The sequence below is a fragment of the Odontesthes bonariensis genome, chromosome 2 (genome assembly GCF_027942865.1).
Source record: "Odontesthes bonariensis isolate fOdoBon6 chromosome 2, fOdoBon6.hap1, whole genome shotgun sequence".
Taxonomy (NCBI): Eukaryota; Metazoa; Chordata; class Actinopteri; order Atheriniformes; family Atherinopsidae; genus Odontesthes; species Odontesthes bonariensis.
Window position 1 is genome coordinate 46,753,471 of NC_134507.1, and position 17,808 is coordinate 46,771,278.

At 41.7% G+C, this 17,808-nt stretch overlaps 1 protein-coding gene across 1 annotated transcript in view; it reads left to right on the forward strand.

Annotated features, from left to right (window-relative positions):
- Positions 1-16,647, forward strand: part of dnah10 (dynein axonemal heavy chain 10) — a 93,501-nt gene extending 76,854 nt beyond the window's left edge. Inside the window, exons 62-78 of the mRNA XM_075473144.1 lie at positions 2,891-3,170; positions 3,275-3,504; positions 3,606-3,879; positions 3,967-4,071; positions 4,203-4,357; positions 4,441-4,595; positions 5,808-5,991; positions 6,123-6,323; positions 14,133-14,342; positions 14,427-14,522; positions 14,635-14,806; positions 14,907-15,038; positions 15,268-15,479; positions 15,599-15,766; positions 15,842-16,022; positions 16,102-16,247; positions 16,344-16,647. Of these exons, the coding sequence (XP_075329259.1) occupies positions 2,891-3,170; positions 3,275-3,504; positions 3,606-3,879; positions 3,967-4,071; positions 4,203-4,357; positions 4,441-4,595; positions 5,808-5,991; positions 6,123-6,323; positions 14,133-14,342; positions 14,427-14,522; positions 14,635-14,806; positions 14,907-15,038; positions 15,268-15,479; positions 15,599-15,766; positions 15,842-16,022; positions 16,102-16,247; positions 16,344-16,490 (3,048 nt within the window). The 3' untranslated portion in view covers positions 16,491-16,647. The remainder of the gene's footprint in view (positions 1-2,890; positions 3,171-3,274; positions 3,505-3,605; positions 3,880-3,966; positions 4,072-4,202; positions 4,358-4,440; positions 4,596-5,807; positions 5,992-6,122; positions 6,324-14,132; positions 14,343-14,426; positions 14,523-14,634; positions 14,807-14,906; positions 15,039-15,267; positions 15,480-15,598; positions 15,767-15,841; positions 16,023-16,101; positions 16,248-16,343) is intronic.
- The last annotated feature ends 1,161 nt before the right edge of the window (positions 16,648-17,808 follow it).

A 17,808-nucleotide genomic window follows, 5' to 3' on the forward strand; every position in this document is an offset into this window, starting at 1 on the left:
GATAGAAGAGAATAAGAATAATCCCAGGTTTCTTTTCAGCACTGTAGCCAGTCTGACTAAGAGTCCGAGCTCTGCTGAGCCAGTTATTCCTTTAACTCTCAGCAGTGATGATTTCATGAGCTTTTTTATTAATAAAATTGTTTCTATCAGAGAGAAGATTGATGGAGTCCTTCCCACTATTATCAGTGATGTATCATCAAGTACAGCAGCTTTAGAAGTATCTTTAGAACCTGATTTGTATTTAGACGGCTTCTGCCCAGTTGATCTCTCTGAGCTAACAACAGCAATAGTCTCTTCTAAACCATCAACTTGTGTTTTAGACCCAATCCCAACCAGACTGTTCAAGGAGGTTTTCCCATTAATTGACACTTCCATATTGGATTTGATCAATCTGTCTTTGTTGACAGGATATGTACCTCAGACTTTTAAGGTTGCTGTAATTAAACCTTTACTTAAAAAACCTACTCTTGATTCAGAAGTGTTGGCTCATTATAGACCTATATCCAATCTTCCTTTTATGTCTAAAGTTCTTGAAAAAATAGTTGCAGCTCAGCTTTGTGATCACTTACACAGAAATAATCTGTTTGAAGAGTTTCAGTCAGGATTCAGAGTGCATCATAGCACAGAAACTGCACTGCTGAAAGTTACCAATGATCTCCTCTTAGCCTCTGATAGCGGACTTGTGTCTGTGCTTGTCCTGTTGGATCTCAGTGCTGCATTTGATACGGTCGATCACAGTATCTTATTACACAGACTTGAACATGTTATTGGGATTAAAGGAACTGCATTAGGCTGGTTTAAGTCATATTTATCTGATAGATTTCAGTTTGTTCTTGTAAATGAAGAATCTTCCTCACACACCAGAGTAAGTCATGGAGTTCCTCAGGGTTCTGTGCTTGGACCGATTCTTTTCACTTTATACATGCTTCCATTAGGTAACATTATTAGACAGCATGGCATAAATTTCCATTGCTATGCTGATGATACTCAGCTGTACTTATCTATAAAACCAGATGAACCCAATAGGTTGGTCAGACTACAAGCATGTCTTAAAGACATAAAGACCTGGACGACTCAGAACTGTCTGCTTCTAAATTCAGACAAAACTGAAGTCGTTATCTTTGGACCTGAGCGTTTCAGGGAGAAATTGTCTAGCTATATAGTTACTCTAGATGGTATTTCCTTGGCTTCTAGTTCTACAGTGAGGAACCTTGGAGTTATTTTTGACCAGAACTTATCATTTGACTCGCATATAAAACAGGTTTCTAGGACTGCCTTCTTTCACCTTCGTAATATTGTTAAAATCAGGAACATCTTGTCTCAGAGTGATGCAGAAAAACTAATTCATGCATTTGTTACTTCAAGATTGGACTACTGTAATTCTTTATTATTGGGCTGTCCCACATATTCTCTGAAAAGCCTTCAGTTGATCCAAAATGCTGCAGCCAGAGTTTTGATGAGAACTAACAGCAGAGATCATATTTCTCCAATTTTAGCTTCTCTTCATTGGCTCCCTGTTAAATTCAGAATAGAATTTAAGATTCTTCTCCTTACATATAAAGCTCTTAATGACCGAGCTCCATCATATCTTAAAGATCTCATTGTAAGATATTTTCCTAACAGAGCACTTCGTTCCCAAACTGCAGGTTTACTTGAGGTTCCCAGAGTTTCTAAAAGTAGAATGGGAGGCAGAGCCTTCAGTTATCAGGCCCCTCTCTTGTGGAATAAGCTGCCAGTAAATGTCCGGGAAGCAGACACCCTTTCCACTTTTAAGACCAGGCTTAAAACTTTCCTTTTTTATAAAGCTTATAGTTAGGTCTGTTGAATCTGATAGTGTGTCTGCTAGTGTGTCTTGTCCTGCCTCCACCTCTGGCACCCTCTATACTTTCATTACCCCCTACCCGAACCAGGGTTTGAATCCCATTCCCGCTTATCTTACCTCTTATTTCTCCCCCTACCCGAACCAGGGTTTGCATCCCCACCCCGCTGTGACTGGTGTGCAGTTGGTGAGAGGCTGAGGTAGCTTGTGGCTGTAAAAAGATGATTGTTGTGGTGTGAGGAGCAGATCTATATAGGGAGTATAGGGAATTACTCACTGAGTCTGGTCCTTTATTTTATTATTTATTTTTTAGCACAAGTTTCTTGTGTTTACCTTGAATAGGGATGGCTCAGGTAATCCTGAAACATCCCATAGTTAAGCTGCTATAGGCCTAGACTGCTGGGGGGCCTCATCTGTCACACCTTTCCTCACTTTACTCTCTTTATGTATATGTGATATTATTGTGGTCATTAACTCGTGTTTCCCTGTTCCAACAGATATCCTTTGAATGGTGTTACAGTGTTTGTTGTCCCCCCCTTTCTGTCTTCTCAAACCCCAGCTGGTCGAGGTGGATGGCCACCCTTCCTGAGTCTGGTTCTGCCAGAGGTTTCTTCCTGTTAAAAGGGAGTCGTTTCTCTCCACAGTCGCCTCAGGCACGCTCAGGCCGGGAGATTGGACCGAAAAACAAAAAGTTTTCAGTGCAATCTGTTGGTTTTCTTAGCTAGGAAATTGTTTTTGAATTGGCTCTATATGAACAAATTGGATTATTTTATGAATTATGATTATTATTAATTAATTGAATTCCAATTGGCTTGAATTGGACTTACTATCTAAGTGCCTTGAGATGACATTTGTTGTATTTGGCGCTATATAAATAAAAATGAATTGAATTGAATTGAAATTGAAGCGTAGCCTTATATGGTATTATTTTGTGCGTGGAGTATGCAAATTTACCATCCTAGTGCACGTGCACTTAAATACGGTAGCATTCATCATTTACGCACGTCGTTTACACATTTTTTCCAAAGTTAAGAGCGTTTCTTTGAAGAGTAATCACCATTTTTCCTTCAGGTCTCATCTTTCAATGATCCAGACTTCCTGAAACAACTCGAGATGGCCATTAAATGTGGTTATCCATTCCTTTTTCAAGATGTGGACGAATACATTGACCCTGTTATTGACAATGTTCTGGAGAAAAATGTAAAAGGAGCAGAGGGCAGACAGGTCATCATGCTTGGTGACAAGGAGGTGGACTATGATCCCAGCTTTAAGCTCTACCTCAACACTAAATTGGCGAACCCCAAATATTCTCCATCAGTGTTTGGAAAAGCCATGGTCATTAACTATACCGGTAAGACCTGAAGCATAGCAACCATAGATTATGTCTGTATTTTGTGAACAACGGATACTGAATGGTTTGCCTGTGTCTAAGTATTGGTTCTGTATTACATTCAGTGACCCTGAAGGGCCTGGAAGACCAGCTTCTCAGTGTTATAATGGGCTTTGAGAAGAAGGAGCTGGAGGAACAGCGTGAGCGTTTAATCCAAGAGACAAGTGACAATAAGAAGCTGCTGAAAAATCTTGGAGACTCATTGCTCAGAGAGATGGCCACATTTAAAGGCAATATGCTGGATAACACAGAGCTTGTTGACACTCTGGAAGAAACAAAGTCAAAAGCCAGTGAGGTAAGTTTGGCTGAGTCTAGTATTAATTAGCTCATGTCAGAGTAGCAGTTTTACTGCGGTAACTAAACCAATTTCTTTCTGTCTGATGTTGGGATTATCAGGTATTTGAGAAACTAAAGTTGGCTCAGAAGACATCAATGGACATTGATAAACTCAGAGATGGCTACCGACCTGCAGCCAAGCGTGGTGCTATTCTGTTCTTTGTACTGACAGACATGGCTCTGGTTAGCAGCATGTACCAGTACTCGCTCGCCTCATACCTGGAAGTGTTTAATTTTTCTCTGCAAAAATCTCTGCCTGACACAGACCTTCACCAAAGACTCGAGAACATCATAAACACTCTCACATACAGCGTGTATAACTATGGCTGCACAGGTAAAATAATTTGGGTAGAGCAATTGAATTTAATGCAATCCATGTAATTTGATTATAGGTTTGATCACTCTGAATGCATATCCTTAGGGCTGTTTGAGAGAAACAAGTTGCTCTTCTCCTTCAACATGACCATTAAGATTGAGCAAGCAGAGGGGAGGGTGCCTCAGGAGGAGTTGGAGTTCTTTATCAAGGGTGAGATATCTAAAGTTCACCTCATTTGAATGATCCATGTTCATAACGATAATCACAGGCGGGCTCAAACATATGAACATAAACAATGCTCAAAGTAACTTTTCATGTTTTCCCACCTCACGTGTATATAGGTGATCTATCTCTGGAAAAAAGCCAACGCAAAAAGCCTTGTGACTGGCTTCCTGACCAGGGCTGGGAGGATATAGTGAAACTCGCTGAGCTCTTTCCTGATCAGTTTGGCTCTCTGCCTGACGACATTGAAAAAAATTTAACGGACTGGAAATTTGTAAGTGACAGAAAACGCAGACAGAAACCACTGCAAGATTGTTACCAGATCAACTGAGTTTAACTCTCCTTTTTCCCTCTCAGTGGTGTGACTTGGATGCACCAGAACAGGTTCCATTTCCCTTGAAATATAAGGAGAACCTGTCAGCCTTTCAGAAGCTACTGTTGCTGCGCTGTTTCCGTGTTGACAGAGTCTTCAGAGCTGTGACCGACTATGTCACTGTAACCATGGGCGAGAAGTGAGACAGTTTAAATGTGTTCTTTTATACAAGTCAACTTGTTGTGCTGTGATGCGCTGCCAAACAATCTTTCAAAACAGCGTTCCTTGCCTTCTTTAAAGCCAATTTCTTACCGTAACACATTTTTAAAGAAAAGTTTAGTCCAGACTTTTTTGGCTGTTGGTGCTGCTATATACAGGAATGCTGCTATATAGCCAGGAATTTTGTGCTCTCACAGGTGGAAGTCAAGGGAGAGGGTGCAGAAATTTTGTTTACATTACACAGGAGGCAGGACACGATGCTAACAGCATTTTGTGGAAAATGTTTGGTTTGGTTTTCTGGCTCTTTGAGAAATTTATATTTATTAGTACAAATTTGCTGATAAAACAGAAATAACACATAAATCTGATCAGAAATGTGGCCACCCTCAACCTTTGAAACAACACTATGTTTTGTGCACATGTTACTTGGCTGGTTTGTTGTTCTCAACTAGACATTTTCTAAACATTTTGGTCTAATCCATTTGTGGATTTTGTGACCTCAATGTTCTGAGTATTGTTCGGTTGTTTATTGTCGATTGTTTATGTCTTTATTTTCCAAAATGCCTTTTGTTCCTCTTTCAGTTGATATTTTTGCTTAATCATTTTAAGTTTACCAGATACCAATCATAGCAAATCATACATATGTCCATTGCCTTTGGTGTGAGCAAACTGTTTGGAGCGTGACCTTAGACACTGAAAGGTAATTAAGTGTTTGGTTGCCAAATGGGAATGGAGCCATAGGAAAATTGGGATTAAGATAGTGTTTAATTTTCAGTTCAGTGTTTATGTTCACACTCTATATGATTTTCAGTTTTAGCTTGATACAGCTTCATTTATTGAAATTATCGTTTTTTATGTTTTAATGCGTAGTGATGGAACTAGAACTAAATTAATGTTTTGCACAACCGAACATGTTCCTTAGCATAGCTCTTTAACACTTTGGCTGTATGTTTGAGGTTACTAACAGACTGCCGACTGACTATAACTTGGACACTTTCTCAGATGGTGATGTGTGAAGGATAAGAATCTAACAGCTTAAATCCTTTGCACAGTTCTGAATATACTGTCCTTGAGTGATGAGGTTAACTTGTTTAAACACAACAACTTTATCCAGTGTACACGTGTATAATTATTCAAACAAAAATTAATTAAACTTTGAGTTTTTCATGTTTTTCCCTGTTTTTTTGCTCAGATATGTACAGCCCCCAGTGATAAGCTTTGCTGCAATTCATGAACAAAGCACTCCTTTCTCCCCCATTGTCTTCATCCTGAGCGCTGGCTCTGACCCGGCCAGTGACCTCCAGAAACTGGCTGAGTCGTCAGGCTTTGGAGGCAGCAAGTTCAAGTTCCTTGCAATGGGCCAAGGCCAAGAGAAGGTATGTAAGGCTTCTTTCCACTTTGCAACTATGAAGTGTATGTGTAATTATCATAGATTTTGATAAGTAATCACACTAAATAGCAAAGAAATTGAAAAAGTTTAGGTAATGGTTTTCTACTTGTGATAAAGGTGGCACTAGAGTTGTTGGAGAAGGCAGTGTCTCGTGGTCAGTGGTTGATGCTACAGAACTGTCACCTGCTTGTGAAGTGGCTAAAGGAATTGGAAAAGTCCTTGGAGAGAATCACCAAACCCAACCCCAACTTCCGCTTGTGGATCACTACTAACCCCATTAAGGATTTTCCCATTGGCATTCTGCAAAAGTCTCTAAAGGTGAAACACACTTTCTCTTCATCTTCTGCATTGTATGCGTTATGAAATTGCTGCATTTAAAACATTTTTAAGGAAACTAGCATAGGGCTTCTGGTGGCGCGCTACACGGCATGGCAGCATAGTAACTGAGCTCCTTAAAGCTCAGCCTTAAATTCAATCATCTTTACTCATCAATACTATACACAAACAAACAAATACATTTCGCTTCGAAGATGGATGGGGACAAAGGCAAGAAAGGAGGATACAGACTACTTAATAACCCTGAAAGAGAACCCGAGAGGGAGGCTGAAGCTAGCGAAACCCCAAAACAAGATGGAGGCCACATCGAAACTTTGGACTCAATCCACACAGTGATGAGTGGAGTTATGACTACGGGGATGGCAACGCTCCAGGCTGAACTGAAAAAAGATCTCTCAGACTTCCGCACGTGCTTCAGGGAAGATACTAAAAAACAAAGGGACGAATTTGTATCAGAAGTAGACCGGAAAATACGAGATGTAACAGGTCAAATTGAAGGGGCAGTGAAACGTATAGGAAAGATGGAGGAAAACGTGATCTACATGGAAAGATGGCACATCGGAGTCAAAGATACCCTCACCCAGCTGCTCCCTAAACAGCGGGCGCTACAAGAAAAGGTGACCGATCTGGAAGGGCGCTCCAGACGTAATAATATCAGGATTTATGGCATCCCCGAGAACGCCGAGGGCACGTCTGCAGTGACTTTTATTGAAGACTTCATCAAGACAGAGCTGGTGAACGACCTCGACCTTGGCCCGGGGATTGAGCGCGCACACCGCTCAATGGCACCGAAACCACAGCCGAGCGCCCCGCCACGCTCTATGGTAGTTCGATTCCTCCAGTTCTCTGTGAAAGAAAAGATCCCTCACGCCGCCCGGAAAAAAGAGCTCCGTGTCCAGAACAAACGGGTGTATTGTGATCATGATTATGCAACAGAGGTGCAGAACAAAAGGAAGGAATATATACCCATCAAGAAAACACTACGGGATAATGGCGTACGTTTCCAGACCCCACTGACAAGATTGCGTGCTCTTTTCGAAACGGGCCCTGTAATGTATAACAGCGCCACACAAGCAGCAGAAGACCTGCGGCGGGGAGGATACACGGTGGGCTTCTACCCTGGGAGACAACTGAGGCCCGACCCGGGGGAGAAAAGCACCGATTCCAGGAGCAGATCCGAGAGAAGCTGAAGGACTATCGCAGAACAGAATCAGGAGCCACAGCAAGGGATGAGTGAGATATTTAATTCCCCCATCATCTTATAATAATTATGTGTAGTAAAAATACAGGCTGATGCCCACGGGCAAAAGGCAGAGCCACCAAACTCCTTTTTTCCACTACTGAGGGCCCCACCTTGTGGCCAACCCCCTCACTGTCTAAAGCAACATGACAGCTTTCCTGATGGAAGTTCAGTTCACTGTTCTACAGAGTTCCTCATGTTCATCTGTTCTATACTGTTTTGTTTATTACCATTGGTCCGGGGTGTTACAAGAAAAATGTTTCAAGTGTAAGACAGATGCATTACCAACACTATAACATACTATCTTTGAATGTAAAAGGGCTGAATAACCTGGTCAAAAGAAGCAAAATGATAGCTAAAATAAAAAGGGAAAAGATAAATGTGGCTTTTTGGCAGGAGACACACCTTTCAGATGTTGAACATGGAAAACTTAAAAAGATGGGTTTTAGAAATACTTTTTTCTCATCATATAAGAAAGGAAAAAGAAGGGGAGTAGCTATATTGATTTCAAATGCTGTTAAATTCGAATTAATCTCTCAAATTAATGACAGAGGGGGCAGATTTGTTTTGGTAAAGGGGAAAATGGACCAAAAAGAGCTAACATTACTTAATTTGTTATGCCCCCCCTGGGAGCAATATAACGTTTTTCAAAAAGATGTTTGAACTGATTACATCATGATGAATCTGATTACAGGAGATTTTTATATACTTCTGAACCCTTCTTTAGATACAACCAATAGAATAAGAAGGAAGAATTTGATTGAAACATGAAAATTGATTTTAACAGAGTACTTAAAGACCTGGGACTTATTGATGTATGGCGGGCTTTGAATGGATCAGCCCCAGGATATACCTTTTATTCTGCAAGACACTCAGCCCACTCAAGGAATGACTATTTTTTCATGTATAACAAAGATCTGCATAGGCTGAAATACTGCAGAATAGGTCAGAGGGATCTTTCAGACCACTCAGGGATTTTTCTAACTTTACACTAACACCTCATCCTGACTGAAAGCGAGTGAGCGAAACTGACGCGATACGACGACGAAATTTCACGAGGGTGTACTGATATGCAGCTTGATGATTATGTCGGTAGTGATTCTATTGGTTCAGAAAGTACTCACTTGAAACACCGAGTTCTCTGGTGATTGCCGCCCATACGGCCTCCCTTCGGTTCAGATCTTTGTGGTAGGGGTGTTTGGGGTCATAAACCATTGGGTGCTGTTCCAAGGTAAAGATCAACTTCTCCTAGTCCATTATTCCCTGAGTGCTGCTGACCTGTTGCTAACTAGCTTGTCAACAAGAAGCAGCGTGTTCATTTCAACCAATAAGAACGGGACGCCGCTGCGAAATGACGTCCAAATAGAGACAGTGCGGGCGATTTTGTAAGGGGTCGGCATCATCGCTGGACGGAGCGGCATCGCTCGCGGCATGTCAGGACAGGCTGATTGAAAAGTACGCATTCTGATCACTTTTTATCAATCGCTCGCGTTCAGTCAGGATGAGGTGTTAGAAGGGAGTCAGCAAAAAACTTTGTGGTGACTTAATACTGGTTTGCTGAAGGACCATACCTTTAGAAGTTCAATGGAAAAGGACTTAGCATTATACATGCAGGACAATAATAACGGAGAAGTAAACCCCAGTATATTATGGGACGCAGCTAAAGCTGTTCTCAGGGGGAAGATTATAGCCAAGACAGCAACTCAAAAATTAACTAGTTTACAGGAAAAACAGAGAGATTTGGAACAAACACATATAATAAATAAAGAACCTTTATACACCTATTATACAACAAATATTAGTTGAGGTGGAGAAAAATATAAGGTTCATGAAACAAAGATATTACGAGGCTGGCCCAAAAGCGGCAAAAATGTTGGCTTGGAGGCTCAGAAAACAACAGGCAGAAAATACGATCCACAAGATTAGAGACCCTACAACAAATAAAATTACAAATAATTTGGATAGTATAGAAAAAGCATTTGAAAGATACTATAAATCTTTATACTCTCAATCAGAACAGGTTAATAATCACTCTACTGCTGAATTTCTGAGCTCCTTAGATCTCTCCACATTAGGTAAAGAAGCTAATGATAAACTCATCTCACCAATACAAAAGGAGGAAATAAGTAAAGCCATCTCAAGTTTGAACACCAACAAATCACCTGGCACGGATGGCTTCCCTTCAGAATGGTATAAGTCAATGAAAGATCACCTGCTCCCCTTGTTGGAGTCCAGATTTAACTATATCCTAAAAGGAGGCTCTCTCCCTCCCTCTTGGAGAGACGCCTTCATATCAGTGATCCCCAAAGAAGGAAAGGACAGAGTGGACTGTAAAGGGTACAGACCCATTAGTGTTTTGAACTCAGACTATAAACTATATGCCACCATTTTAGCAAAAAGAATGGAACCTATAATGCCCTTGTTAATAGATGAGGACCAAACAGGATTCATAAAGAATAGACAAACACAAGACAATATAAAAAGAGCCCTCCATGCCATCGAACGGATTAACAAAGACAAAATTAGTGCCGTAAGTCTGTACACGGACGACGTATTGTTTACAATAAAAGATTCTAATTCAGGCCTGTCTCTCTTAATGAAAATGCTGGAAACTTATGGGGAATATTCAGGATATGCCCTAAATATACATAAAAAGCAGTTTACGATATTTAATTACACCCCGACAGAAGAACTCAATGCAATGTATAGTTTTAATTGGAACTCATCCTATATTAAATAACTGGGAGTGAGTTTGCCTAAAGACATGTCACAATTATTCAATAATAATTAGAACTGTATTCACAAAAAAAATATATGATGACCTTGATGGGTGGAGCCTGCTGCCTCTTGACTTTGGTAGCAGTATTAGATCAATAAAGATGAATATACTCCCTAGGATATTGTATTTGTTTCTATCGTTACCAGTGGAAATCCCTCAATTTAGAGAATGGAAAAAAATATACATTTCACGATTCATTTGGAATAAACAGAGACCAAGGGTTAAATTTTCCAGCCTTTAGCTTCCAGAGGAGAGGGGCAGCAAGACCCTCCCATCTTTAAGGGATTACCATTTGGCAGCCCAATTGAGATCTCTAGTATATTGGTGTAATTCTTCTTATGTAGCTAAATGGAAAACTATGGAGCCATCTTTAACAGATGCACCTATACAATCCCTGCTAGGTTGTGCGGGAATGGAGAATATGTCATGGTTTTGAGCAGTTGTCTGGCCCACATGCAGAAAAACTCTCCAGGAAGAACAGAATTGGCCAAAAGGGTTTATTTACAATAATAAAGAAATGTGCAAATGATGAAGATCCTCTGGGGCAAGAGTCCAGGGCTGATACGTATGCGTAGGAGGCTCTGAAAGGTGAGTGGAAATCGGAGAACAGTTACAGGGACTGAAATGGATGCTTACTTGAAGATTGATTGTTGTCCGCCAGCTGGAGGTGAGAGAGATCTGAATGGTTGAAAATGAAGAGTGAACTGTACCAGGAGGAGTCCAGGAAAATGGTCACGGAGGATGGTCTGGCCAAGGAGCTCGTTGGAGGGCGGATCAGGTTCGAATCTGATTCTGTAGGTGAATGTGAGGTATGAGGAGTCCAGTCTTGCTAGCAATGGTTGAAGTTATCCAGGAGGACAGAGAGTCTGGTAAGTGATAAGGGTTTCCAGAGAGCTGGAACTAGTGATGTTACCTCCAACACCGAAGCTCCGAAGCACGCTTCAAACTTGACAGGGTAGTTATGGTGAAGCAGTGGGCCGGAGCTTGCTTCATGTGACGTCACTGATGACGTTTGAACCACTTCACTGCTTCATTCAGACCGAGTCAGCTGACTGCTTCGAGTTGATGTGCGGAGCTTTGAACATTTGCCGCGATTCAGTGTATTCAAGATGGCTGAAGCCCCAGTTCATGTCCCCGTTCTACACGTATTATACGTCACGAACAGCTCTCGTTTTTTGATATTCGGAGTTTTGGATTATTCTGTCATGGAGTAACCATCAAGGAAGCGTTCCCAAGTGTGGGAATATTTCGAGCCAAAAAGTTCCTTGTCACACCAGCCTCTGTTCCCTGTGACAGAGTATTTTCCAAAGCTGGAGAAATTGACTCAAAAAAAAAAGAAATCGTTTGAGTCCTTCTACTGTGCAAAAACTACTTTTCTTAAATAAAAACTGAAGTAACACAAGCACCTTCTTTATTACACCAAGCACACTCCCAAAGAAAATATGAATGACAAACCAAACATTTTCACATTGTTTTTAAATTATTATTCCATCCATACATCCATCCATCCATCCATCATCTTCCGCTTCTCTGGGGGTCGGGTCGCGGGGGCAGCAGCTTGAGCAGAGAAACCCAGACGTCCCTGTCCCCGGCCACTTCCTCCAGCTCTTCTGGGGGGACCCCGAGGCGTTCCCAGGCCAGCCGAGAAACATAGTCTCTCCAACGTGTCCTGGGTCTTCCCCGGGGCCTCCTCCCAGTGGGACGGGCCCGGAACACCTCACCAGGGAGGCGTCCAGGAGGCATCCTAACCAGATGCCCGAGCCACCTCATCTGACTCCTCTCCATGCAGAGGAGCATCGGTTCTACTCCGAGCCCCTCCCGGATGACCGAGCTTCTCACCCTATCTCTAAGGGAGAGCCCAGACACCCTGCGGAGGAAACTCATTTCGGCCGCTTGTATTCGCGATCTCGTTCTTTCGGTCCCTACCCACAGCTCGTGACCATAGGTGAGGGTAGGAACATAGATTGACCGGTAAATCGAGAGCTTGGCCTTCTGGCTCAGCTCCCCTTCTTCACCACGACGGGCCGGTGCAGAGCCCGCATCACTGCAGACGCCGCACCGATCCGCCTGTCAATCTCCTGCTCCATTCGTCCCTCACTCGTGAACAAGACCCCGAGATACTTGAACTCCTCCACTTGGGGAAGGATCTCATTCCCGACCCGGAGAGGGCAAATTATTATTTCTTTGTTAAATTACTCTATCTTTAATGAGGTTCTACAAACCCATATGTACAACACACATACATACATGTTATTATATGCATCACATTCGCAGGGCTTCAAATGGTGCAACAATCCTTACTGCCAGTAGATGTCACCCAAGGGAATTGAATGAAGCTTCGGGTAGTGAACCACTTTATGACACAATGGTTCAAAATTATTCAATGCTTCAAAAAGCCTCATTTTGCCATCACTAGCTGGAACCGAGTACTGACCATCGACAGGAGAAAACCTGAAACGGGGAACGAGAACACGGAGTAAAGTCTTCAGTAAGAAGATTAAACATAGACTGTTCAGGTACAGCGGGCTAGAGTTACCACGACGGTAAAACACTCTGGCATCGAACTGCTGGCCGACACCTCCTCTTATCCTCACTCTGATGAGGGTAGATGATTTGCAGGTGTGAAGGAAAACACACCTGCAGAGCCTGTGGCCCAGCCCGGCTCCTTGGCGCTATCTCGAGGAAAAACTGAGGAACTTTTACAGGTACTTATAGTTTCGTGATTATTTTAGTAAAAAGCTGAAAAGTGGTAACCCAGCAGAGCCACCAGCGGTTATTCATATATTTATGGAGGCATACAACTCTGGGAATATTAAAGGACATATAAGCAAGTTATACCACGGCATCACCTCACTGAATAAGGACAATACAGACTATGAAACATCGATGGAAAAAGAGTTGAACGTAGTAATAACAGAGGACATGTGGCTGAAAGCCTGGGAAATGGTCATCCTCCACCAACTCCTGGACTTGGAGAGACTTCGGTTGGAGAAGCTTAATTCGTTTCTTTATAACTCCCAAGCAGACGTCCAAACAGACTGGCACACAACTGGCCTGCTGGAGAGACTGTGGAGAGGTCTTCGCTGATCAGGCCCATGTTTTTTGGTCTTGCCCCCCCCCCCCCCCATCCAGATTTTCTGGAGGGAAGTGGCAAATCATTTCAAAGGTTCTATGTTTCAATATTAATGTATCATTCATAACTCTCTATCTTGGAAATATTGCGGATGGATTGAGTAAAGCTGACAATTATCTTCTTAGGGTCTTGCTGGCAGCAAGTAAAAAGGCCATCACAAAATGTTGGCTCCAGAAAAATGCCCCCACTACAGATACTTTTTTTAATATTGTAAAACAACTGTATGTCCTAGAGCAAATGACTTACTCAATCCGACTCCAAAAAGATCTGGGTGAAAAACGATGGCAGAAATGGCATGCTTATTTGGCCAATGAGTGAGACTGTTTTAACGCGTTGTGTATGATATTCTGTCTTTCAAAAATACTGACCACCCCCGGACCTTGAATGTGTAATTGTTCAATGTTTTGTACTATAAATAAAGAGTTTTAAAAAAATTCAAAAAGGAAACTAGCATAGTTGTCTCCTGGAATCCGTCATTGTTTTAATGTGGATATTCATTTGTGAAATCAGAAGACAACTGAGGAAATCTTGTGCCAGTTTGTCGACATTTTCCCATTCTGTAAGACAAAGAATTGTTCTAAAGCTTAAGAGAGAGAATGAAATGAATTTAATTTACATGAACTTTGCTTCTGTGTGCAGGTAGTGACAGAGCCTCCCAATGGTCTCAAGCTGAACATGAGAGCGACATACTCTAAAATCTCAGATGGGACGTTGACTGCATGCCCTCACCCTGTATTCGGCAGCCTGGTCTATGTGCTGGCCTTTTTCCATGCTGTTGTGCAAGAGAGGCGCAAGTATGGAAAGATCGGCTGGAATGTCCCCTACGACTTTAGCGAGTCAGACTTCTTTGTACGTGGTTAAGTTCTGTTTAGGTGATAAGATTACAGACACATTTCACTCTTCAGTAGTTGACATAGCAACTGTGCTTAACAGGTGTGTATGGAGATCCTGAACACCTACTTAACAAAAGCTCACAACCAAGGAAACAGGAATATCCCCTGGGGAAGTCTTAAATACCTTATTGGAGAGGTTAGTTCACATCGATCGTTGTATATTGTAGATTGTTGTATTGTTGTATATGCTATATTATCATGTTAGATAAAACTGTTAATTTCGTATATATTCTGTGATGTGTCATCAGGTGATGTACGGTGGACGAGCAATAGATAGCTTTGACCGCAGGATCCTGACTGTCTACATGGATGAGTACCTTGGAGACTTCCTCTTCCACACCTTCCGGCAGTTCCACTTCTTCATCAGCAAAGACGTAGATTACAAAATCCCTTCATCTGGTCCAAAGAATGTATATGTTGGTCAGTTAATGCTTTCACTACTTAAGCTCTCATATACATGTTAAAGAAAATAGTTCATATTCCATCTTTACTGACAGCTTTCCCCTCACATGTGTTCCAGATGAAATTGACAGCATGCCACTGGCAAACACACCAGAGGTACTTGGACTTCATGCCAATGCTGAGATAGGATACTATACTCAAGAAACAAAAGAGATGTGGACTCACTTAATAGACCTTCAGCCACAAACAGGTATGATTTGGCATCTTTAAACTGTAATAATTGTAACTGATAGAAGCCGAATAATATATTTAGTTGTTTTCTGACTTCCTCTTTGGATTCTGAGTCAGAAAACCTCTCTAGAATTAATATCCTCTGCTCTTTAGAATTACAGGCTGCTCTCTTATTTTGTAGAATACCTGCTTTACTCTCTCGTCTTAATACTGCCAAGTGCTTTCTCCTCCTTGGCTCCTTGCTTCAGGTGAATCTGGTGGAAGTATTAGTCGTGATGAGCACATCAGCCAGGTGGCACAAGACATTCAGAACAAGCTGCCCGAGTTATTCGACATGGATGTGATCCGTAAGACGTTTGGCACAGACATCTCTCCAACCTCTGTGGTTCTGCTGCAAGAGCTAGAGCGCTTCAACAACCTCATGGTTCGCATGCAGCTGTCTTTGGCTGAGTTGCAGAGGGTGAGGTGGGGCGTGGGCAGAGGGAAAAAAAACAGATATTGGCAAAAACGTACAGCTGTTTTGGTTTTCTTGTGCTTCACTTCAGTTTAGATTTGTTGACACTCTATAATGTCTCACAGGCCTTGGCTGGTGAGGTGGGTATGAGCAGTGAGTTGGATGAAGTGGCTCAGGCCCTATTTAATGGTCACATTCCTGGCATTTGGAAGAAGTTGGCACCTGACACCCTGAAGTCCCTCGCCAACTGGATGAGCCATTTCAAAAGGCGTTATGAACAGTATAGAGATTGGGTAAGCACCTACAGAGTTAAAAAATGATTGAGAATATAACTGCATGTCTGATGTATTTCATGTGCTTTGGACCAGGTGGAGAAGGGAGAGCCAAAAGTTATGTGGCTATCAGGTCTGCACATCCCAGAGTCTTACCTCACTGCTATGGTTCAAGCTGCATGCAGGAAGAATGGCTGGCCTCTGGATCTGTCTACACTCTACACAGAAGTGACTCAGTATCGCAGTGAGGAGGAAGTCAGTGACAAACCCAAACAAGGTGATGAAATGGCATTCATCAATATGCTGCAGTATGTTTGGTGAGTAGGTTTGAGGACTATTGTTTTTATTGCCCGCAGGCTGCTTTGTGTCTGGCCTGTATCTGGAGGGAGCAGAGTGGGACATTGAGAAGGGCTGCCTGGTGAGGAGTAAACCAAAAAACTTGGTTGTTGAACTGCCCATTCTCAAAGTGATCCCTATTGAGACGCGCCGCCTTAGGTTACAGGTGTGGACAACAGCCACTGAGCACCTCTGTACTTTATTATAATCTGCTATTTAGATATTTTCCCCTAATTGTTTTTTCTTGTGTTTTGTACCTTAGGATACACTGAGAACACCAGTGTACACCACTTCCTTGCGGAGGAATGCAATGAGTGTGGGGCTGGTTTTTGAGGCAGACCTGTTCACCACTGTGCACATCTCCCACTGGGTACTACAGGGAGTGTGTTTGTGTCTGAACAGTGACTGAACTCACTGCACTGACCAGTTCATACAATTCTTTGTTAATATTGATTGTGTGAATGCTGATCCTGTTTTTCTGTTTTATTTTTATCACCATTGTTATTATTATTATTATTATTATTATATTCAAAATATCTCTGTCTCTATGTTTTTTGGACTTGATTCTTTCTGGACATTATTAAAACTATTTTGAAAAAACTATCATTATTGAAAACATATTCATCTTTGTGTAATTGAAATTAATTGAAGGTATGTTCAAACCCTCCTCAAACACATTCAGTGTGAAAATCTGTCTTTCTCCATATACCTTCAGCTAGATACACCATCAGAAGACGTTGGACTAATATTCAGACTTAAATTCAGTTTGATTCTGAGTTTATGATGGATCTCTGTAGAACAGAGTGCTCAGAACTACAGTGGAGCAATTAACTGACAGAGTGGAGACAGTATAAAATTCTTCAGAAAGAAATGTCTTTAACCTAATGCCATAATCATTTTACCACCAAAATATAGGAAAACTTGATCTCTCTCAATGATACTTTCTTAGCCTGAGACTTTCTCAGACTTACAGTTTTTCTCAATTGCTAAAACACTAAAAGCCACTGGCTGAACAAAGTTCACAGTTGCCTGAACTCATTTAGCTAATTGTGCAGTCTGTTGTCAATACCTTAAACCATTTCACATGGTAAAACACAATTTGCAGATCTCATTTACACTTTTTATCAGAACTCTAAACACATTCTCATTCTCAAAACACATTCTGCACTCTAATGTACATTTCATCCATACTGGTAAACACAAGTGGCAACATTCAAATGCAAATAGAGAACACATGTCATTCATTAAACACAACCACTCAAAACTGATTTCACTTGTTTCAAATGATGTGACACAACCAATATAAGCCAGGTCAGAGAGCAAACAGGCTATTGAAGGTGGGAAGGAGAAAGTCTTAGAATGGAGAGACGAAACAATGTGAGAGGACGAGGACAAGTGCGTATGCGAGGTGGGCAACGAGGAGGAAGAGGAGGAGGGCAAGAAAGAGGAAGAGGAAAACAAAGAGTGGAAATATCGGATGAAATTCGTGCAACAATAATTGACCATGTTCTTGTCCATGGTCTGACGATGAGGGAAGCAGGACTTAGAGTGCAACCCAATTTAAGCAGATTTTCTGTGTCCACCATAGTAAGGACATTCAGAGACCAGAACAGGTACAGTATACTACTGTATTTTTGTAATTGCAAATTTACTGCACTACACTACATGCAGGTGTTTCAATAAACATAAAGTTAATCACTATGTATTGTATTGCATGAACATGTTTT